Source organism: Cyprinodon tularosa, unplaced genomic scaffold (genome assembly GCF_016077235.1).
Source record: "Cyprinodon tularosa strain WSP-4 unplaced genomic scaffold, ASM1607723v1 ctg66, whole genome shotgun sequence".
In the NCBI taxonomy this organism is placed as follows: domain Eukaryota; kingdom Metazoa; phylum Chordata; class Actinopteri; order Cyprinodontiformes; family Cyprinodontidae; genus Cyprinodon; species Cyprinodon tularosa.
In genome coordinates, this window is record NW_024039407.1 from 426886 (window position 1) to 449953 (window position 23068).

A 23068-nucleotide genomic window follows, 5' to 3' on the forward strand; every position below is an offset into this window, starting at 1 on the left:
TACCACTGGTCAAAAGGTAAATATAAGTATATAAAACTTCTGTGCATCCTGATTTATTTTTTATTTATTAGTTTATTCGATGCATTATTTGATGCATTTATCTGTTTACCGTGTAATCTGCATTTAACATACAGGATAAGAAAAGACAGATACAGAAAGAACATTGGTGCTGAGCTAATTTAACATGTGAAAAATATAAATGGAACATGTAATAAATGCTATAATTAAGTAATAATAAATGCAACCTGAGCATTGTGTCATGCTGCATTGCTCAGTAAGTTATTAAGTCCAGCTTATGTACAATAATTTAATTATCTTAAATATCATAGGATGTTTTTTAACTGCAGATTATTCATATAAGTCATTTTCATGATTTTTTGCATTGCCAGTTTTTTTCATTGAACTGTATCTAAAGAATCTTTGCCTACAGTATTTTGTGCCAGTTTGATCTTCTAGATTTCTTTAACTTTTTTTTTTTATATAAACTTTTGAAGGGAATATTTACAGCCTACAAAAAATAGAAAAAACAACAAATTTTTCCTTGCTATTCTATTACATTTCTGTAGAATCTTTATCCATTACCCATATCGTAAAAGATGATATTGCAAAAAAATCTATCCAATAATCTCCTGCCATTTATCTATTAGTGTCATAGGGGAGTTGGTGCCCATCTCCAACAGTCTATGGATGAACGGCAGGGTCCAACCTGGAAAGGTGGCCAATGTAGACAGAAGCAGATTTATCTTATATTTAGTTTGGTAATAAAGTACTCGGGTTCGTAGTGATCACAGAAAGATGCAATTCTGTTTTTGTTTTTTTGTTTTTTAATCTGCATTTTAATCATTTGTAAGTAATAATAGGCAAATAGTTGTGCCAAAGAAATGAAACACAAAACACCTAACAAACCATTGAATCAAACAAATAAAAGTTCAATTAACTTACAGAGGGCGGCAAGAACCACTAATTTAGTGAAATAGACAAACAGACTGTAGTTTCCATCATCCAGAATCAGTCACTGGAGTCAGCAGTTAAAAAAATGGAGGTGCATGAATGAGCACAGAAGCTCTCAGATCACAGTGAACTGCCTTTAATGCAGGGCTCATAGGTGCAGCTCATCCAAGTAATCAGGGGAGAACCAATGTCAATGAAGAACCCCATAATTAGAGCTGATCTGGCAACTGACAGAGGAAAAAACAAGGTTAGAGTGCGTTCGTGTAACACCCCTTAAAATACAAATAAACTTTTTCTTATTTAAAAGGGCAACATATTTCTAATAGTAAATATTCAACAAAAATGCTGAGTCACATTTTATCAAAAGCTAATGTTTTATATAGCTGGATTGTGGGAAAGTGGCTCTCTGGATTTTAAAGGTTGCAGACTTGTGCTCTAGAATCTCTAGAGGTGATTTTACACAGACAAATTATTCCTAAAATGATGAGCATTGCAGAAAACCCTGAGCATCCTCTTTATCAGACTGTCATACAGAAACACAGTGTTTTAAATTATAGGCTTCTCCAGAGGCGCTGCCTGCCTACATCTACAACTTACAAAAACACTTATCTTTGGGGTTGATTACGCATTTTTTAGTTGAATACATTTTTTATACCCTGTTGAATTGTTCATTTATCCACTTTTCCCTTATTTTTTTATTTTACAGGCTTGTATTTTTCTTGGTTTTATTTTTTGTTTTAACACTTTCCCACTTCCACCAGAGGGGGGCGCAGGCGTGCGACCGGACCGTGCGTGCGTGCCGCCGCAGATAAAGAACGGGTGACGTAACCACTTCCACAACAACAGGAAGAAACAAGGAAGTGTCAATCCGGAACCTGTAACAAGGCCGAGACAAGATACGCAGAGCTCCGTAAAAGCTGATGCTCCCCAGCCTCCGAATCAATCCACAACAATGAATAACAAAGGTATTTGACCGCAGCGTGTTCAGTTTGTCAGCTAACTGCGCGGCGGTCGACGCTGCTGTTGGAAGTAGAGCCGAACGGGCTGTCGTTATCTAAAGCGGACTTCACGTACATAACAATAAACTGACGCCGTATGAGAAGCTCACTTACTGAATCCAAAGGCGTCTGAAAAACTGTCATACCTACATTATTTATTTTCATAATGTTCTTGATTTAATTCCCACCGGTTTGTGTTTGGTTTTTAGCTACAGTCCTTTATAAAGGCAAAGCTGCCATAACTGGTCTGTTTTGGTTCGCTGTGGTGTTTTTAACATGGAAGTGTCCTTCTGTTCCGGTCAATCTGATGGAATGTTTTAGTTTATACCGCCTTTCACTGCAGCCATCCCACGGTCTCTACCTGCTTTAAACGTTTAGTTGATCATTTTACATTATAAGGAAGGTTAAACAGGTTACATCCTTAAACAAAGGGCTGGTGTTTTGTTTTTGCTTTCACATTAAATTAAGCGTCTTCTGTCCTACAGTTTCGATTTATCGGAAATCAAGAACAAAGAATCAAATATTTTAATCTGTCATCTATTTAATAGATTTTTTAAATGCTATTTTTATTAATTTAACATCACAGGTTTCTGTTTGCATTAGAAGTGAATTGAAGTCAATAGACAGATAAATGGTCTCCATACCTTCTAAAATGCATTGACTAAAATAAATGGTCACAATTAATTATTATTAGCTATATGAATGCATAATGTAAAGCAAAAAAAAAAATGGATAGAAAGTGGTAGTTTGCTTTTTATATAATTATATTCACTATTTGATTTTAATGTGTTTCTGTACTTTTCCATTTATGCTACTTTTTTGCTATACTTAATCCAATTAAAGAGTTTAACCTCTTCACTTAATCATTTTTTTTCCTCATAAAACCCTGGTGGTTTGATTTGGCTGAAATAAACAGCGAAATTGAACCTTAATGTCATATTTAGTCACTGCTTTAAATAATTTATCGCTAAGGTTTGACATTCTCATGATCTAATAACACACTAGTGTATACGATCTAAATGAAATTATTTAAAATCTTAAGCCAAATAAAAAATACATAATGCTGCCAAATTAAAGTAGCATTGCATAAAACAAATCTAATAGCATGAAACGATTAATCATGATGAATGATTTTTAAAATATTTGTCAAGTTGTTATATAACTGAATCAAATCGTACCTAGAGTAATGGTACAGACTCTAAAAAATGCCATTTGCTCAAAGAATAATTAACATATAGCAGCCATTAAGACGAAACATTTTCCATTTATCATTCAGTCTTTTTATTATAAATATATCATAACATTTACGTCTCTGTATATTTTATATTTTTTCATGTTTTTGCCATTTACAATTCATATAAATGTGCAATAAAACCCATTTTTCTACATTCCAAATGTTTATTTATTAATGAAAGTATTTCTTTTTAAATGAATTGAAAGAATAATCAATAGATTAACAGATTAATAAAAGAATGGATTGCTGTTGACCTACACAGGACGATATATTTCCTATTTTATAATCCGGTTTGCTATTTCATTGTTTCTAAAATAACATGCATATAACAAGCAGATAGTAGTTGGTTGGTTAGTTTGTTCTAGTAGTGAGGCTGTAGTAGCCTGGTTAGCTGATTATCAGCTTTAGCTAGAGGCCTAAAGAGCAAGTCAGGTAGTGGCATAACTTTATTAATTTATTGATTTTCTAATTGATTTTGATCTTGTGGGTGTATATGTCTGTTATCAAGTGTTAGTTGTATAATTTCTTAATACTACTTCACTTTGAAGGTCATTTTTGTTCAGTTTGTCCTGACCTTCAATTTCCAAAGGGAAATTAAACATTGATGTTGCAGCTAAATAAATATTTGAGTTTTAATAGTTTTATTTCCCTTAGGGATTAAAAGCGTACCTTTGAATTGAAAGCTGATTTTAAGTTCCTTAGCAAAAAATTGTGCCAAGAAACGCATTTGTGAAGTCAGAACTAAAATTAATTAAAATAGCATGAAAGCAAAGTAGTATAAATAAGTAATGTGGGCATTTTCTGTTAGTCCTCTGAGTTTAACTAGTTTTTTTGTGTGTTGTTTTGCAGGTTCATATCCACAGCAGTCTGTGTACCCTCAACAGAGTACTGGACCTGTATACCCTCCTGCTATGCAAATGTCTCCTCAGGCACCTCCTTACACAGACACCCCCCCTGCATATTCTGAGGTAATTGGTGCCTTTAAAAGCTGAAGAAGAAAAAAAAACAATTTAAATCTATTTTCTAAGTGTTGATTTTTATGTTCCATCTGTGCTTGTGTGCAGATATACCAGCCCAGATATGTGCTTCCACCTCAGGTGCCTGGTCAGGTGCCCCAGATGTCCTCTCCCTACCCTGGCCATCAGGTCTACATGCCAATGCAGCCCCACATGCAACTAAGTCATATGGGCCAGAATGTTCCCATGGCTTACTACCCTATGGGAGCCGTTTACCCACCTGGATCAACCATGATGGTGGAAGGAGGCTTTGACGCTGGAACCCGTTTCACAGCCGGCAGCAGCGTTTCCATCCCTGTGAGTGTTCATATATGTTGTCCGTATTTTTAGACGTTATCCATTCTGGTCGACTGTCTACCTGACCCTGTTCTTTTTCTTCTAGCCCCCACCTCCTGGACATCCCCCTAACGCGGCTCAGCTGGCTGCCATGCAGGGCGCCAATGTTGTCATGACGCAGCGCAAGAATAACTTCTTCCTGGGTGGATCCAGTGGTGGTTATACCATCTGGTAACAACAGCTAACAGCTACTGCCCTCCCGGTTCATACCTAAGCCGTGCCCCCATCCCAGATGATTCCCCAGTTCCTTCTTTATTCCATACGCCTTCCTCTTCAGGCTGCTTGGCCATGCCACAATACTGATATCACCTAACGGAATGTAATATTTTAGAGCCCTTGTTAAAGGTACAGTACTCCACTTCTGACCTACAGATGAAATGATAATTCTCACTGCCTGAGAGGAAAAAAAACCTACAGATTTTAAATGCAAGTCTCTCCATAATTATTTACTGGATCAAAATTCTTTGGTTGCCCCGGATTGGACTGTTTGATTATTTTTATTTTTTTCAGGCTTCTGTTTCTGCTCAGGAGAGATATTCTCCTTTAATCCAATGGTCACAAATGAGACTGAGATATTCATGTATTCCTGTACAACTACTTAGCTGAAATGTTAAAATAACAGACCTACATTATATAGTTTAGCTGCTTTATGGTGAAAGTAAAACGCAAACAAAGTTAAAAAGTCGCAAAGCGCAAACTAAAAGAAATCTCCACTTGTTGTTTTTAAAAACTCTCTAGTGTAGTTGAATTATTAGGAGTGTACTAGTTTTGTGTAAATACCAGTATGATGGTCAGGGAATGTTAACTCTGCTATATATCTAGAAAAAAAAGAACCAGCATCCTAGATGCATTTAGTTAGATTTGTCTTGTCTTTTTGCACAGTATCAAAAAAAAAAACACAATAAATTTGTTGCACAATGAACTGTCTGGGAGATTGTTCCATTTCAATCAGTTGTAAATTAAATAAATTTAATTTAAAGCAAAAAAAAAAAATGTCTTTAAGTAAAGAGTTAATGCAATATCTTAAGTGGTTTACTGTACCTTGTTGGGCAACTTGTAGATGAACATAGTCGAGTGCCAAAAAGAGCACCGGGGGTTTACCCTGAAGCGAAGCAACTTAACTTCAGTAAACTTAAAGGAAAGAAATTTAAAGTAAATCCAAATAGTAAGACAAATAGAAAGGAGTGGTTGGTGTAACATTTTTAGCTTTTTATGTATCCCGTTTCTATTCCACAGTCGGATACCCAGAGTTTATCACTGCGCATTTATTATTCAGATTTACAGAGTTATGCTTTTGGGGTTTTTTTGATTTTTGTTTACACATTTAATTATATATATAGAAATATATATATTAAAAACTAATTAATTTTAGAAGATTGTAACCATCTCGTAAGAATTCATTTATTGTTTCAGTTAGTTTTTTCTTTAATATCATGAGTGAGTTAGACGAGCAGTTAGGGTAATAAACACATTTGACAGTATAACCAATGAGCTGGTTGTACCAAAGATCTAGCAGACAATGCATTTATAATAAATTGTGACTTTAAATTTTAATTGTCACAGTGTAAAAAAAATTAAATAAAAGCAGAATATCTTTGAACATGAAGTTGTGCCACCATTGGCCTTTAGAGCCTCCAGTCTGCCATGACTTCAGTTTTTTTTTTGTTTCTTTTTTCTTTTAGTGTCTTTTTGTTTGGGTCACCTGCATCTTTGAGTTGCTGCATACTTTGCACCTTTTTGCTAATGTACTTTTTATCTGAAATGCACTGCTAAGTAAAACTGAGGAGTTGCAGAAACAAAAGGGGCTAATCTCTTTACATTCTGTTTTCATGACTTTTTAAATTGGAAAAAAAAAAAAAAAAAGCTGTGACAATTTTTCTTTCAACAGTTTTGAGTCCATTTTTATTCCTTAAAAAAATCTATGTAAAGATGTGCCATGTTGTTGCAAAGCCTGGGAGTGTATGCAACGAGGCTACATGACTGTCAGCATGTTTATTTTGGTCATTTTTTTTATGCTTTCAAGCATCTTTGGAGTCAATCAGAAATAAAGTATTTGAAGCTAGACATGTTGTCTCTATGGATGCCACAAAACTAATATTTGTAAGCATTTATCATTGTGGTGTGAATGAGTGTCTCTGGGTATCCGACACAATATAAAGTTTTAATAGCTGTGGCTAATTTACGCAACGTAAATATTAGTAAAATCCTGCATCGTCGCTCTGGAAATCTGCTTTATTGTTTCGATGTGACAGAGAAACCTCTTCTGCACTCGTCTCAAATTCAATTTTTAAAACCCTGCCATTATTTTTGGCAGCTTAGCTTAAAAAGAAAAATACCACAGCGATCAAAACTTTAAAGCTGTAACTCCATCCTGATGTATTCTCCTTTTTTTCCATCCCTGCTTCTATTGTAAAGCAGCATAATAGTGGCTTCATTCCAGCAATATGAAGTGCTGTAAACTTTGAGCTGAACAGTAGATGCTATGCCAACCACAGCCAGCAAACGGGACGTTTTTTGTTGAAGGATTATGGACATTTATAGTTCAGGGATTCTCTTTACAATATTTTGTAAAATAGGTGTATGTACTAAAGTGATGTGGCATACTTTGGTACACATTCTATCTTTTAAGATTACTAAAGGAGATGAGTGTCACTACAGTTGGCTGAGACATGTTGAAGGTGAAATACATTGGAAAAAAAAAAAAAAAAGAACTTAGGTGCACTTAACTTTTTTATACTAAACTTAAAATTTAAAATGTAAGTTTAGAATAAAGGTTATTTTGGAAATTTGAAATGTGGTAAGTTTGTTCTTGTATGCATTGTGCAGTCTTTTAGTAGAATAGTAAAAAACTTTCTTATGTTAACGAGTAACATCTGAGGATTTTCTTCATTATTTGTGGTTTTGTGTGATGTTTTTTTTAGCTACACTGTAACTTTTAGCCACTAGGGGCGCTAGAACTGTAACTTCAAGGTTTAGCTCCTTTAAAGACCGCTGGCTACTCCGCATCTTTGTCTATTGGGCCCAATCCCAAAGAGGCCCCTAAGCACTAACTCTTCATCTGTCCGTTCCCTCAGAGGGTCCGCCATATTAAGGACCATCCTGAACCCTGTAGTGGGTAGAGCCAGTGGACCATTGAGCCCTTAAATAGCTAATCTGCATCAGTTCAGGCTCACTGGCATTTGGCAGCAGGTGTAAGGGTAAACTAACTAAAGGAAACACATGCATTCAACAATAACAAGTTAGGAAAAAGACAAAAACAAGTCACTGATCCCTAAAGGGGAGGTCCTCTTTCAAATAGTTTTACTTGACTGTATATATTTATTTTTTCAAGCTTAAATCCTACATCAGAGAAGCAAAAATATGTCTGATGAGGTGAGTTTTACAGCAGTTTGGTTAACTAACAACAACCTTTAGCTCGTGTAAAAAGTGGAGGAGCAGACTGTCGTAAAGCAGCGCTCTGGCTCACATGACTCATTCAGTGACAGATCCGACCCTCTTAACCTACTTAGGTGAATGTTTGAGAACGAGAGCCCACATCAAACCTCAATGCTCACCAAGAACTGTATATTAAATTCTATTTCTTTACCATATTTAAAAATAAGAAAATACTTCCCCCTAAAATGTACACAATGTTCCGTTACTAAACATGCTTCCTGTTTTAATAAAAAGGGGTAAAAAAACAATCTTTGTAAAGCAGAGCACATTTATATAAACCCAATATTTGGAAAATGATATTTTAAAAGCAGGTACATGCCTCATTCACCTGTAAAATATTTAGATGAATATACTTGCCTCCCAATTTGAAAGCCCTTGAGCATTTGGTAAATTTGTGTCCTGTGGCTTAAATCTGGCCATCAAGAGTTAAAAAATGTCAGAAAATGGATTCCTATCTTATTTTAAAGTGGTTAAACTGAATAATAAATAGCAGCAAAGTTGAAATGGCAGAGCAATGTGCTCTCTATTAATGAACCAATGAAATCAAGTGTTTATTTGGACAGCTTCAACCGGCCTTTTAAGAGACTTGATGCCAAGGTGATCTGATATAAAAGTCGGTTTGACACTCCATCTTTAGAACATAAAGTTGCGAGTCTTTCTTAGCGTCTTGCAGGTTTTATTTCAGGATTACGTGAATCCCCTGAAGAGGAGCGTCTCCACTGCATGAAGCTGCCACTACCATGTATCCCCCTGGAAACAGTGTGTTCATGATCATCCACTGAGTTAGTTTTCCTCCTCTGAGTGTTTCCTAGGCTCATCTTGTGACCTTGGCTCCATTTATTTCTCATGATTTGTCCCGGTTTTCATTTTAATGTCGTTTATGGTGTATTTTATTTTGAAAATCTTTTACCTTCATAAATGCAAATGCTTTCTTCTTTTACACCTCTTTCCAGCACAGATAAACACATCTGTGGTTTATTTCAACTGAAGGTATATTAACATAGTTAAACCAGGATGTTTTATCACCTGATGACACAGGGCTGGGTAGCACTGCTGCCTTGCAGCAAGAAGGTTTTGGGTTGGATTCTTGGCCCGGGGTCTTTCTGCATGGAATCTTACAGTCCAAAAGGATGTCTGTTAGGTTAATTGGCTTCTCTAAATTCTCCTTAGGTGTGAGAGCGTTTGCGTGAATGGGTGTTTGTCCTGCTTGTCTCTGTGTTGCCCTGCGATGGACCGGCGACCAGTCCAGGATGTATCTCGCCCGCAGTCAGCAGGAGATAGGCATCAGCACCTCTCGCGACCCCAGCTGGGATAAAATGTGACTTGAACATGTATGGATGGACACAATTCTTGTCCCGCCGCACCAATGGAAAATAAAAAAAATTAGCAGCCTTAATCACTTATCTGCACATGATCTACATGTGCATTTATACATAGACAGGTTAACACACCTTTAAGCTTAAGTTGGGCTGAAGTTTGTACAAGATAAAAAACTTAAACCCAATAATGCATGTTGGAACAGAGACAAAAAAAAAAACTTCCAGTAACAGAGTTTACTGTTTACTGCATTTTCACTTGACCCCCAAATGCGAAAACAAGCTCAACGATGAAGCTTGTTTAACATCCAGACATCTGGGTCATTTTTGATAACCTATTTGTTCCTCGTTTAATCAAGTAACTAGAGTTAAAAAGCCAGAAATTGTACTCAGTTAAGAGCAGTGTTACAAAATGGTAGTTAAGAAAGGTAAACTAGGTACCAGTTACAATTACTCATGTAAATGTAACTGGTACCTACTCACTTCTGGTGGTCATGGGGTCAGGGCAGGAAAAGCTAAAAGAATATATGAAGAGGAACAGAGAAATTTTAAATCTATATGGAAGGAGTTTTGTATTTTATATGACACAAATAAGAAACACATCTGCTTGCTATGCCAATCACATAGAGTTCAAATCTACAGCCCTGTTTCTTGCAGCTTGGGTCAAAGGCGAGAAAGGTTGTGATCTAAGGTTTAAGCACTTTTTATGCTAAGAAATAAGATAGATTAAGCTGAAAATATAAAAAAAAAAAATTTGGCTTTTGCCGTAAAATATTTTTTATTAAATATGTGGGATTCTCTAAACTGCTGCTTCTATTCTTTTGGTTTATGATGCTGAACCGGTCGGTCGACACACTTTAGAGTTTCTAATTAACCCAGCCTTTATTCAAACATTTTCATCCAATATTTCTAGCACTAGTTCCACCTTTAAAATGTGGTGTTCCCCTCTCAGACTGTTAAATGCAACACCGGCCCAAAGAAGAGTCTACTGGTGTTAGTGATCTGTTTACTGTGTTTCTGGTCTTTGACAACATAACAATATCCACAAAAACTGACGAGGGCAACAGTCTCTCGTTTTTGTACAACCTACACGACTCCATTCATCAGTTCGCATTGTCAATAGAGATCACAGCTGCCATACTGTCTTTAGACCTAAATACTCACTAGGTGATGAATTGGTGTGAATCGTCTCGTTGAACATTTTTAATCCATCCATTTTAGTCAAAGGAAACATACATTACAACTAGGGCTGGGTGTTTTCGCCTGTCCTGAATCGATTCGATTTTGATTCATACAGTTCTAAATCGATTAATTTCGATTCGATCTGTTTTTACAATTATGAAAGTGGTACAACTGTGTTTCAAAACACTGATGTATTTTATTTTTTCCTGTCATATTAAACACAAAGTGCAAACTTGTAAATCGGACATATTAAACTTGAGATGTAAACAAAAATGTCTCAAAAGTGCAAACTGGTTTGTGAAAAGTAAAAAAAGGCCTCACTCGAGCAAACAGACATGAAACAGCGGGGACACAGCGGACATGCATGAGCTGCATTATCTTCACTGCACACACCATATTTGCAGCATTGTCTGTAGCAACTACAGGGTGTTTTTGCTAGTTAGCCCCCATTTGTTAATGTCTTCAATCAACCTATTAGCTATATTTGCAGCTGTCTGGCCTAAAGTATTTTGAGTGCATCTTTCCTGCTCATTTGAATGTGAATGTCACACTTGACTTGGGCTCAACCGAACTATAAAATGCTTTTCATTAATTTTTATTTTGAGGCACAAGTGGCCTTTATTTCCAAAGTATCCTGACAGGAAATGGGTTGTAGGGAGAAGGAAGACATGCAGGAAGCAAAAGTCTTTCCAGGCCTTTATACTGAACAACTGTCACACACTCTACCTCTATGCACCGGTCTGGGAAACCATTTAAATCTTATCACATCTACTTACGTTTTTCTGCTTGTTTCAGTCACTTCCTTTTCCTCTTCCAACATTTTTTTGACTTGTTGAATTGCATCTTAATAGCAGTGTTTGGAGTACCAAGAAACAAGAACAAACAACTCCCTAATCTCAGTTTGCATTACTGGTGTGAACAACTGGGTTCATCCATGTTTTACTTCTCAACTGAGGCACCTCAGCCTGGGTTCAAATTGAACAAGCAGTTGTGACAAAACTTTAGTTAGATTTTTATTTACATTCTGCAAGCCTTGTAAAGAAACAATAGACAAATAACCCTTTCTTGAAGAACACAACTGATTATTGGTGTGATGCAGATCATTATGTGGGAGAAACTTCTTCTAGTTTATGGAGGCTTCAGAAGTTGGGCAGATAAGGGCGTACACAAGGTGGAAGACCTTTATAAAGATGGCAATCCTCTTACATTTGATCAGTATCCTCCTTAAAAACATTTTTTTTTAAGAATTTTTAAGTTAATCTCATCATGCCTAAGTATAAACAAATCATATTTGAACCACCATTATCATACCTGAAGAGAATTATACTGCAGAATCTAGAGGGAAGAGGTCATATTTCTCTGTTTTATATAGCCCTTCTAGCGCATGAGAAGGAATCCAGCACTGAGGAGGAGGCAGACTGTAAAAATGCATGTTTCAAAGTAGAAAAGCACAATTAACACAAGGATGAAGCACCTCCAATATAAATGGTTGATGAGGACTAGGTTAACTCTGGTCAAATTAAATGAAAGATAGTTGTAATACATGTTTAGATGGGAAAGCCACATTTTTCCATTGTGTATGGATTGTGTAAATACGTATATCTGCTTAGGCAGAACGTGTGCATGTAAGTTATATATCCAGAGAATCATGATTTTTTTATTACTGAAAGAAAATGTATGTTCCCACCAGTAAAATGTGGTAAAAACAGATGTATCGTACTGGAACGACTTATCATCAAAGGAAACTTCTGGTCAATATTGACTGATCTCCTGTGACATAATAAAGGGAATAGATCCATTTTTTTTTTTAATCAGTTGCTGTTTGTTTCATTTCTTCAATTTCTATTCAGTTATTTGTATTTTTCTAATATGGTGCCTATATTGTTTAATATAAACCTTGCATTAACAACAAAAATTAAAGAAATAAATTGAGTAATAATGATTTATCACACTTTGCAGAAATTAATCTCTATGCATTGCATTATTACTTAAAAAGAAACAAAGCCAAATTGAGAAATAAAGTATGCTACTTCCTTTTATTTGAGATCCTCTGTAGAAAACTTAGCAACAGTTAAATTAAACAGTAGACCTGTATTATAGACTCACATACATTGTAGAGGATTTAGGCTCATCCATTTTTATTAGATTGCTTTACATGATCAGCCAGGTGGCGTCATCTTTGACATTCTTTGTTACAGAAGGGGTAAATAAAAGGCAAGTTGTATAGGTATAACTATACAACAATCCCATGTCATAATCTCCCACCACCATGCTTGAAAGATGGTATGGTTTATTATATTTTGGGGTGCTTTGTTGTGTCTCCATCTCTAGTTTGGTGACATCCCTCCATAGGTTCATGGACAGAGCAGCAAACTGACAGCTAATGATGTGATCAACTTCATGAAGTGAGGCTTATCCGGCTGCTACTTGTCTTAAATTCAATTGATGCGTCAAAGTAATACTTGTTCACAGCCTTTCTCTTTTGGTTTCATCTCATGTGGATGCTGTTGGGTCTTTTGAGGTTAGATTTAATTATTTCTATAAACATTATCAGAGCATTTTTATAACAGGAAACCTATGAATGATTATATCCTTTCTGCAGGATAACAACCTCATAGTTGCTTGTTTAGTGGTCATATTGATATAAACGAAGGTCTGTTTTAAAGTGGTCAGAGAGGACAGGGTTGTAATTAAATACTGTTATTTCTTTACATTCAATGCCATGCTCCAAAGTATGAAGATAAGAATGTTTAGGACTATTCACATTTTTGAACAAAGCCAATAGTATCTAATTCTACTGACAATTGCTCAGTAGAAAAGTGCAGCAAAAAACTTTTTTCGCAGAACATCACTTTATTACTGATGTTCTGCAAAAAAAAAAAAAAACCTGATTAGTGCCCAACAGCTGCGATGTTTTCTGAAGGCAAGTACCGCAAATTTCACCCTACATCAATGCTTTTTGCAGCATGAAATTGGCTGCATGTTGTCACAGATTTACACTAAATGAACAGTGCCTTAAAACAGAAATTAAATTTTAACAAGATGAAACCATAGGTTGTCCTTATATAAGAGAAATTATGCTATAAAAATTTTTTTGGAAAAGAGGATCTTATTAGGGAACTTGAACATTTTAAATATTTTTTTATATTAAGAATCTGTGAACAATAAACAGCATTCAGCTGTTCTTATTCCCATCTGAGATATGAACTCTGCTCAATTCCACTTAAGTTGATATGCAAATTCAGCTTTAGCTTTTTAGCACTGCACCTACAAAAAATACAAGAGCATGTCCAAATACTCATATGACTAATACCAGAAACTTAAAGCTATTGAATGTTTATAGAAAAATTTATTTAAACTTTATTTGAACCAACCTGCAATCTTTGTGCTTACCTCCAACAGGCACACGGATTCAAGAACTGATTAATGTGGTACAGGAATGTTTCTGTTTTTTCTAAATTCTGGGAACCATCAGTCACCTAGACAGTTGTGTACAGGTCCAACAGATTCATTTGTCATGTACTTGGTAATAAATCTTGTGTAACTTAAATTTTACAAGAAGTCCCAAATATCCTTTCACAGGAGAATTTGAGCATCATGTCTTGCCTTATATATCTTCACAGTTGTAAAGAAACCAATGAGGAAAGATGCATTATTTGTTAAACTGCAGCTTTTTCTAAAACAATATTTGAATTAATTTTAAACATTTGAATTGCCTTTTTTTTTTTCCCACACTTCACATAATTCTATTTCTCCTAAGACATGTTCTTTGCAGTTAGGGGGCACCTTCCTAAACTTCTATTTTTACTACTAAATAATTTTGATGGATGAAGATTTCTTTGAAATATAAAAAAAAAAAAAAAAAACACAAAAAAAAAAAAAAAACACACAACGTTAGCATGTTGAAAACAATCTTTACTGCCTTCCATACAGTAAAAAATAAGGAGTGTCAGTAACAGTATATCGAGATCAGGTGCAACAAAAGCTTTGCAGTCATAATTTCTTTTAAAATAATAAAAAATAAGAAGATCAAGAGAGAAAACAAAATTAAACAGCAGCACGCCTTAAAGATTGAGAGAAGTATGGTAAATCTCTGGGAGCAGGTGAGAAACTAAAACATGGCTTCTAATAATAACAACGGCTCCATCTTAGATTGTGGCGGCTGCTGCGTGTTTCCGACTCTGAGACATATTTAAAATCCCACCACCTGCTTGAAAGCAAGCTTTAGTTTTCTGCCTGTTATCTTTCAGCTGCTTCACATCCATCAACATTCAAGGCTGCTACACCCCTGCTCCTGTCTTTGGTTTCACTCATGGACAGTTTCTCAACACCCCTGCTTCCCCTGAAAAGTGAACAGCCAGTAGCAGCCTCCAATAAAATAATCCCGCAGCCATAGCTTTCTTTTTACCATTAGCACCACTTTTCTTCTAGGTTCATATAAAGTATTCCTTCTTTTCACTTCCAGCCTGGTTTCCAAAATCCTCGTCGGGATCCTCTCCTGGGGCCAGCTCCCCCGTCGTCCTGTAGTCGCCTTTGTTGTGGCACAGATACCGGTACAGCAGGAACGCGAAAACAGCAAACGTCAGCAGGATGATGACTATCACCACTGAAATAAAAGAGTGAATTTAGAACCCAACCATATCCTCAAAGTGATAAAAGAAAGTAACTGGAAAGAGTAAACTGATACCAGCAATTAGTGCACTGTCTGAACTTGCAGGGGCGACTGTTGTTACCACTGTGGGAAGAAAATCAAAACTGATTTTTAAAACAAAAATTAGCCACAAAAAAGGTTAATAATTTGACTGTTGGTAGGAGATGCAAAGAAATTATTGGAAAAGTTTAGAGGAGGGGAAAAATGAGGATGTATGAGACGCACAAGCAACATAGATAGCCACAGCCTTGAGAAGAGACCATTCAAGTGTTTGGGAGGCGATTCACAACGAGGGAATCCTGACAGATGTCAGGGCTTTAAGCGCCAGCACACACAGACAAAACGCAAAAATGGGCTACAAATGCTACAAACCTTGTGTAAAGCAAATTCTGAAAACGCTAGAATTGTCTTATCGGGCCAAAACAAAAAAAATGAAAAACTACTGCAGTGCTGCTCAATGGCCTTAAGTCCTTTTTTGCATTTAAATTAAGGTTTGCATTTCCTTTCTAATCAAGCACCCAGAGTCTAAAGGGAGGGTGGAGACGCGCAAAATCTAAGTCGGTCAAATGTCAATCAGTGAAGGTTTGGTAGCCGTGTGATTTGCTAGTGTCGGTCCAATTTTTTTTTTAACTGTTCATCTGCAAGGAAATGTTGAAGCCAATGCTTCTCTAACCTGATTCCGCCAGATGGATTTGCTCTGCATATCCATCTGGAAACCTTCCGATGAAGTAATTTTGGGAAGGGGCGAAAATATTGGTTAGCTGATTGGCCTATGTTGGTGATAGACGGGCCAAATAAACCAATCAGATCAACGAAGCATATGACATACTAACAGAGCGACGACGAAAACACAACCACAAGCCAGGCACTAGCCAATTGATAGATCAAACTCTTGCCGAAACCAGTCGAGAGAAGAGCGAAAACATCTTTTCCTCTGAGAAAAGCCTCCAGAGCAGTGTTTTGCTCTTCTTTCAGTGAAGAAATACTCTGTAATTCCGATAAAACTTGTTCGATAGCAACGCTAACGCTAGTTTCATCGGCTGAAGCCGCCATGTTCTTTAGACTGAACTGTTGCGCTTCTCGTTGCGTCACACCTCAACCTGCCTCAAAGCCAACGCTGATTGGACGTTCGTTTGGTGAAAGGCTCTAAATTTTCTTTAACGGAGAGTCTCCAGACTGATCTGCGAGTAAAACCTTGAAAGCTTGCGAGATCAGGATGGTCTCACATCTCATTTTAATTTTACAGCACCAGTACTTGCTTTCAACAGCAGTAACACCTGGTCTATTGTCCACCAACCACTAAGAGCATAAACTGCAGACTACATCAACATGGTATCAATAAAGATTACATCTCTGTGAGGAAATCATTTTATTCATTGTAAATATTTTAATTTAAATAAACCAACAGATGCTATTAGTGGCTGTAAACCATAATCATTTTAGATGTAAACTTGAACTATATCACTTTGTTGCACTGCTAAAAGGTAAGGTAGCTCATTCTTCTTCTACTGTATTATTAAGTTGGTACATCAAGAAAAGAAAAAGAACCAACATTAGACTATAAAAAAAAAATAAATAAATAAAAATCAGGAGTGAAGGTGTTACCCTGAAAGACGGTGGTGTCTGCCGGCGGAAATGACGTCGACTCAACAGCCGAATCTGACCAAAGATAAAATATGTTAATAAGAAGCAGTACTTTAGTGACACATCTGATTAAAAGACACTCACTTCTCATCATGGTTTTGTCGGTAAGCATGATTGTCGAGTTCAGATCTGTACCTGGGAGATAAAAATGCTCATTTAAAACATCACAAAATCAATAAACAAAAACACATTTAGTTGAGGCTAAAGGAATCAGATAATTTCTGGAACATTTTTAACCCATCATTTATGTTGAGAAACTATAGTGTAAAGGCTTTAAGGGGAGAAAAGAAAAAAAAAAAAATCAGCTGTACTTAAAATGTCTTCATTTTTGTTATACTGATGTATTTGATCCAGAGTTGAACGATATAAAACCTAAAACTTTTCATTGATATCTGCTCATTACACAGATTTACAGACAGTTATGGTGATCGGCTGAATTCAGTTTATATACCTAATGCTTTCAGTAGGTGTCAGACTGGCTCCAATCTTATTCATTGTTATTTAATATTCACAAGTACTTTAAATGAAAGGAGCTGGAAATGAAGGAAATATCTAAAACTATACTTATCAATCAACATTTACATTTTTGCTGCTAAATTACATGATGGAAATTTAAAAGTTATGTTTCCAAAGAGTTCTACATTAAATATGCATTGTATAAAAATCCATATAAGTTTTACATCAGGAAACTTGTTCAATTTAAGTTGTTCTCGAATGTGATTCAGGGAAATTAGTCAGAACAAATCTCATTGTCCTTTCTGCTCTATTCTACTTGTTCTTATCCGTTTTAAGGCTAATTAGTTAGTCTGTTTGACACTTCATGTCATTTTAAAGTTAAGCATTTATCTGTTTATCTTTTGGATCTTTTCAGTCTTTGTTTTATATACTGGAGTCTTTAGTATAAGAGTTTATATGAATTACACTTTTTAAACCTCTAATAGCGTTAACTTTTACCCACGTGATCGTTTCATCATCTAATGTACCACGAATGTGCTTTTTAAAAGGTTTTTAAGCAGCACCACTTTTAAAATTTGCCCAAATAGAGAACACTTTTTGATCTACATAAAAACAGCTATAGTTATAGACAAGTGTCATTAAAATTAGAATGGGCTCTCTTACAATCTGTATTAAAGGCATTTGTAAACATAAGCCATGTTAATCCAAGGACTCCGAGCAGTCCAGCTTTGCTTATGTCTTGAGTTCATACATCCTCAAAATACTTCATTAAAAATAAAAATAAAAAACAAAAGAAAAATGGCAGTTATAATCAAGGAAAACTTCCCAATATGTACTTCAATGAATCAAAATGTGGACTTACTATTCATTGTGAATGGTGGGTCTGTTTGGCTACCTGAAAGAAAGGAACAGATGATGAAAATCAGTCGTGTCACTGATAGCTCTCTTTGATGTTTTGGATCAAGCAGGTTTTTATTTTGAAAAATAAAACAAAGTTTGTCAAATTTATAATCTGACTGTATATTTTGATATACCAATTAGCCGAACACTTGATAAAAGTGTTCTGTTCGTAAAGATTTAATTTTTGGAAAATAAAGATTTGTTTGTCCTAACTGACTATGTGATATCACTGGCTGCAAACATTTAGTTTGTTCTACTTTCATTCAAAACAAGCATGTTTCACAGCGTGAATTTTGTTGCCCTTTAAATTAATAAAATTAATTTGTAAAATTTGGTAGGGAAAAAAATAAAATAAAATCATAGATCAAATTTTCAGGCCATAATCGCCCAGCCCATATGTAAAGGCGTCGGATTTTCACCAATGTGCAGATGCAGCCTCACATTTTTTATTTCTTATAAAATAGAGACTTTTAGAGTTATTTGTTTTCTTCACCACTATCAGACACGACCAAAAGTTAATAGTTTTGTATTTGTTTTGTTGTAAATGTTTTTAGGTTTTTTTTTTATCCTTTTATTCTTAGTACACATATATGCTTTTAAGTATTAGCTTTTGACATGCAGTCCCTTTTTGAAGACCCTAAATTATACACCATTTGCTATTAGGCTAAATTTTTGCATTACACAAGACTGTTACTTTAATAACTCAACAGCAGTGCACATCTTATAATTATATTCGTTAAAACAAACTAAAAAAAACACATGTATATAAGATCCTAAGCATTATGATACATTACTAAAAAGTTCTTCTGACTTTTCCTTTTCACTGAAGCATTTATCCCTCCAACCTTTTCTCCCATCTTTGCCTTTCCGCTCTGAGGCATTCCTCTTTTAGCAGAGTTTCGCTGTGCATTTCCTTTGTTTATTTTATGAGATTTCTTGCTTCTTCTCCATCTAGATGCTGCCGAGATACAAGTTCCTAAAACTAAACAGCATTAAGTCCAAGCTGTGTGTGGTGACTATGAAGTTGGGCTGATTGCAACGAATGATAGAGGCTTAGTAGTGAATGACAGGTTTAGTAGTGAACGATAGCAGTGAATGATAGGTTTGGTTACATGTTGTCATGCCATTTTCATTTGGTTAAAGCCATTGGAGATGCATTGTCTGCAAGCAGTGAGGTAGTCTACACTGGTAGTTTGTGTACTCTGTGCATCCATCATAATTTAAGCCAAATCAACGTGACATAGCAGTGAAATAAGAGTAACTGAAGGCACACCCCATCCCCAACGGGGAAACAATAAACTGAACTTCTTGTTTATCCATGGTAATAAGATTACAGTTCATGTTATTTGTTTTGATCAAGCAGATATATTTTCTAGCTTCCATTAAAAAGCAAAGGTGGTTTTTATTTCACCACAGTTAGAGAGTCTGGCGGTGGTGACAGACACATAATATATGGGTTGTTTGCATTAGCCATCTGTTTTTTTTTTCTCAATTGCTAGGGACCTCTGATCTCTTTATGACATATTCATTTATGCCATTGTAATATATTGACACAAACGATAAGGTGTTCACTGGTTAAGGTTGTGAAAAGGTTGGGAAAAGAAGAAAGACTGAGTGATCTTGATGCATTAAGTAGAGTTGAAGGTTTGAAAATTAGGACCCAAGGAATGTAGTTGACCTTGTGTTTGCCTGTATTTAAAGCTTTTTATAAAGATCTCACATTAAAAAAATACTAAATATTGTTCTAAACTTTAGTTTGTGGATTTTTATAATACTTCAATATACCATTTCATGTAGTAAATATATTATGTTATGCAATTACTTAGATCTCTTCAAGTACGGTAATTAGATAAGATCTCTCCTACCAGGAAAACCAATTTTATAAACAGTCGGTCAGCATATAACCATTAAAGCCATATTAGCTTTTAGCCACTAGGGGTGCTAGACCTGTAACTTCCAGCTTTAGTGCCCATATAAATATATAGAGATAAATTTGTCTTATTACTATTCACTCAAAGGAAAAAGATCCAAAAACGGACTCTTTCCCTGTGCAATTTTATTTTGTATTTTAACCCAGAGCAGATGTGTTTTACTGTGTATCTGCATCCCTCTTCCTGTCAGACTCATGAAATTGCTGCTGAATTTCTGCTTAGTCTGACTAAAATAGACCTTGGGTCCATCTCAGTCAGAGCTATGCAAGACCCCTTGCGTAAAACCATGTTGGGTGTGATCATCCCCATTTACTTTCAACGAGCACTAAAGGCCACAACCTCGCCTGACACAATTTAGGGTTGGATCAGAAGCAAAATCGGATTCAGTGTGTTCTGGATTTTACACAGGTGAAAATTTCAAAAGAAAAAAAAGAACAGCTCGCCAAGGGCTCCGGATGAGTGATTAAAGGTATAGAGGATGATCTTTTATTTCCAGGTGGATCCCCTAAATAAGTGGTCCTCCTAACTGTCAATTCTTTTGAAGATATTTTTACGTAAGGCCGTCCTACGTGTTAGCTATCTTTTTCTGCTCATGCGCACTTCCAGGCCTTTATGTGTAGTGAGCTACGGTTTCAGACAGTCATTGAAGCTCACCTTTCACACTGCTGGTCTTTGAAAATGGCTGAGGGTCGTAAGAAAGAAAGTGTCTACAGAGTGTATGAGAAGAATACTAAATGCCAATTTAAACTTCTGACGCATAGCCTCTACAACCGTCAAATCTGTCTCTGTGCGTGACCACGCCCCCACGCAGAGGCTCTGCAACCATCGTCGCATACCTTAAAAAAAATCCTGACCACGCGCCAGACGGTAGCAAACCAGCACAGACCTCAGGCGGAAGTGCGCAGACAAAAAGCAGCTGTGATTGGTGCATGGTATGCTTTTTCGGCTGTCTGTGTGGTTGTCGTTCTCGATTCAGTGCCGGGGCGCACCATTTTTAAAAATCGAGAAGTAATAACAACAATGGATAACCACGACAAAAAGTTGATCGAGGAGGTTCGGAAGTACAACCACTTGTGCAATGCCTTGGACATGTTTTGGAAAGTAAACACTCCCGCAGGTGCCGCCAAAGCAGCTCTCGTGACCATCCGCTGAAGTTCTCGCAAGTTCTCGAATAGGCTCCCCCTAGCGCTTTGGCGGGAAACTGCTGTGCGTCCCTAGAAATTCGAGACCGACGTTGCAGAGACATACCAGCAAAACTGGTTTGCGACCAGACGCAAGAGACATTTGATGTTTGTGGTTGCAGAAGTATAACCCGGCCTTAAGGCAGATCAGAATGTTTCGCATGGAGAGCTCTCCTCACAAAGCATTATGGGATTTGCTGTCACAGCAGCCCACTGTTGCCATAGGCTATCGCTACCTCACAGCAGCGACTAATAGAGGAGGAGTTACGTGATCAACAGAGTAAAAATCAGTGATCATCTGTCCGAACTGTAAGCTAACGAGTTCGCTATAAAGTCCACTATATGGTTAGTCCCTGCTCTATATAGTGATTGAGGAAGAGAGCGAGTCTTTTAAAATATTTGCGAAAATCCTCCACTAACCTTTAAATATATCTCCATCAAACCTTTGATCAAAGGTTTATGCAAAGTTGCTTTAAATTGGTAAAAAAAAAAAAAAAAAAAAACTATAAAAACTTTACATATTTATTCATGTAATAGCATGATTTGTTTTATGAGTGAAAATGTTATTTCCAGCAGAAATGTGAGGTGTTTTTGCCTACGTTTTAAGAGCTCCTGGAATTCATTCCTTATTAGGAGTGTTAGAGATATTTGTAAACATAAACCATGTAAATCCAATGAGTACAACTTTGGGCATGTCTTCTGTAGCTCAGATCAACATTTATACTTCCTAAGATTACTTTACAATTAAAATGGCAAATATCTTAAAAAAACATTCCAATATGTGCTTAAATTAATCAAAATGTAGACTTACTATTCATTGTGAATGGTGGGTCTGTTTGGCTACCTGAAAGAAAGGAACACATTGTGATTATAACAGCTTTACTAACAGCTTTTTGGCATTTTTTTCCTAACAGCTTCGACTGTTCCAACGACATAAACATTTCCTGCTTCACTACCAGCACACTTCACTATCCAGATGAACTTCTCTGACCTTTCAAAGAGAGCCAAACCTCCACATTTAATTACTTTCACTCCTCTCAGTTCACTTGTTTAAACACAGAGCGGATTATCCTCCGTATTAAAGCCCGGTTCTCAGATAGAGCCGTCCCGCTCCCCCATCCAGCCGTCCATCAACCATTGTTTCACCGCAGCCGTTGTTTGGGCTTACCTGAGGGCGCAGCAGCTGTTCAACAATCGACACAGAACCTCAACAATGGCCTCTACAGGCTAGCTTTCTGACAGAGGATAAACGTAACACTCGTTCGTATTTCCCCAAGTTTGAGGTTTTAAATCTCGCTGACTCGGCTGGGAAAAACTAAACTGCGTGAGTGAAATACGGTAAGAGCAAAAAGTTTGAGGAGAGACTCGTGAGTCAGGAGGGAGGGGCACGCTCCTCTGTGCGGCCGCCCCTCCCTTCCTCGTCATTTTGACTCAAAGATCTTCTATAAAACAGATGCATTACTGGCCCTACAAGTAGCACTACTCCACCTTTATCATTTCTAAGGATCTATTTCCTGATGGCTGTTTACAGACAGACAGACAGACAGACGGACGGACGGACGGACGGACGGACAGACAGACAGACAGACAGACAGACAGACAGACAGACAGACAGACAGACAGACAGACAGACAGACAGACAGAGAGAGAGAGAGAGAGAGAGAGAGAGAGAGAGAGAGAGAGAGAGAGAGAGAGAGAGAGAGAGAGAGAGAGAGAGAGAGAGAGAGAGAGAGAGAGATAGATAGATAGATAGATAGATAGATAGATAGATAGATAGATAGATAGATAAGATTAATTGATTCCCAAAGTGCTCTATTTGACTTAATTGAGAAACTTC

The 23068-nt window shown here is 36.6% G+C and overlaps 2 protein-coding genes across 3 annotated transcripts; one reads left to right on the top strand and one right to left on the bottom strand.

Moving 5' to 3' along the window:
* The first annotated feature begins 1759 nt into the window (after positions 1-1759).
* On the top strand, positions 1760-7257 carry dazap2 (DAZ associated protein 2). Its single transcript, XM_038309305.1, has 4 exons — positions 1760-1916; positions 4033-4151; positions 4248-4496; positions 4582-7257. Exons 1-4 carry the CDS (start codon positions 1904-1906, stop codon positions 4708-4710), a joined length of 510 nt encoding a protein of 169 aa, XP_038165233.1. The 5' UTR covers positions 1760-1903; the 3' UTR covers positions 4711-7257.
* A 7105-nt stretch (positions 7258-14362) lies between these two features.
* On the bottom strand, positions 14363-22632 carry LOC119799514 (small cell adhesion glycoprotein-like). Of its 2 annotated transcripts, XM_038309449.1 has the most exons (7): positions 22400-22631; positions 22043-22075; positions 18082-18114; positions 16848-16898; positions 16725-16778; positions 15156-15203; positions 14363-15074 (listed from the first exon to the last, which is right to left on the bottom strand). In XM_038309449.1, exons 2-7 carry the CDS (start codon positions 22047-22049, stop codon positions 14902-14904), a joined length of 366 nt encoding a protein of 121 aa, XP_038165377.1. In that variant the 5' UTR covers positions 22050-22075; positions 22400-22631; the 3' UTR covers positions 14363-14901. The 2 variants fall into 2 exon arrangements, with proteins under 2 accessions (XP_038165377.1, XP_038165378.1); XM_038309450.1 differs by lacking the exon at positions 18082-18114 and having other exon boundaries at positions 22400-22632.
* Positions 22633-23068: the final 436 nt, after the last annotated feature.

Excerpts from the sequence above, each read along its gene's own strand:
- dazap2 (XM_038309305.1), top strand. Across the intron at positions 4,152-4,247 it reads CCCCCCCTGCATATTCTGAG|ATATACCAGCCCAGATATGT; the intron begins GTAATTGGTGCC and ends GCTTGTGTGCAG. Across the intron at positions 4,497-4,581 it reads GCAGCAGCGTTTCCATCCCT|CCCCCACCTCCTGGACATCC; the intron begins GTGAGTGTTCAT and ends TTTTTCTTCTAG.
- LOC119799514 (XM_038309449.1), bottom strand. Across the intron at positions 16,899-18,081 it reads CCCACCATTCACAATGAATA|GTACAGATCTGAACTCGACA; the intron begins GTAAGTCCACAT and ends TTTATCTCCCAG. Across the intron at positions 15,204-16,724 it reads AGACACCACCGTCTTTCAGG|TGGTAACAACAGTCGCCCCT; the intron begins GTAACACCTTCA and ends TTCTTCCCACAG.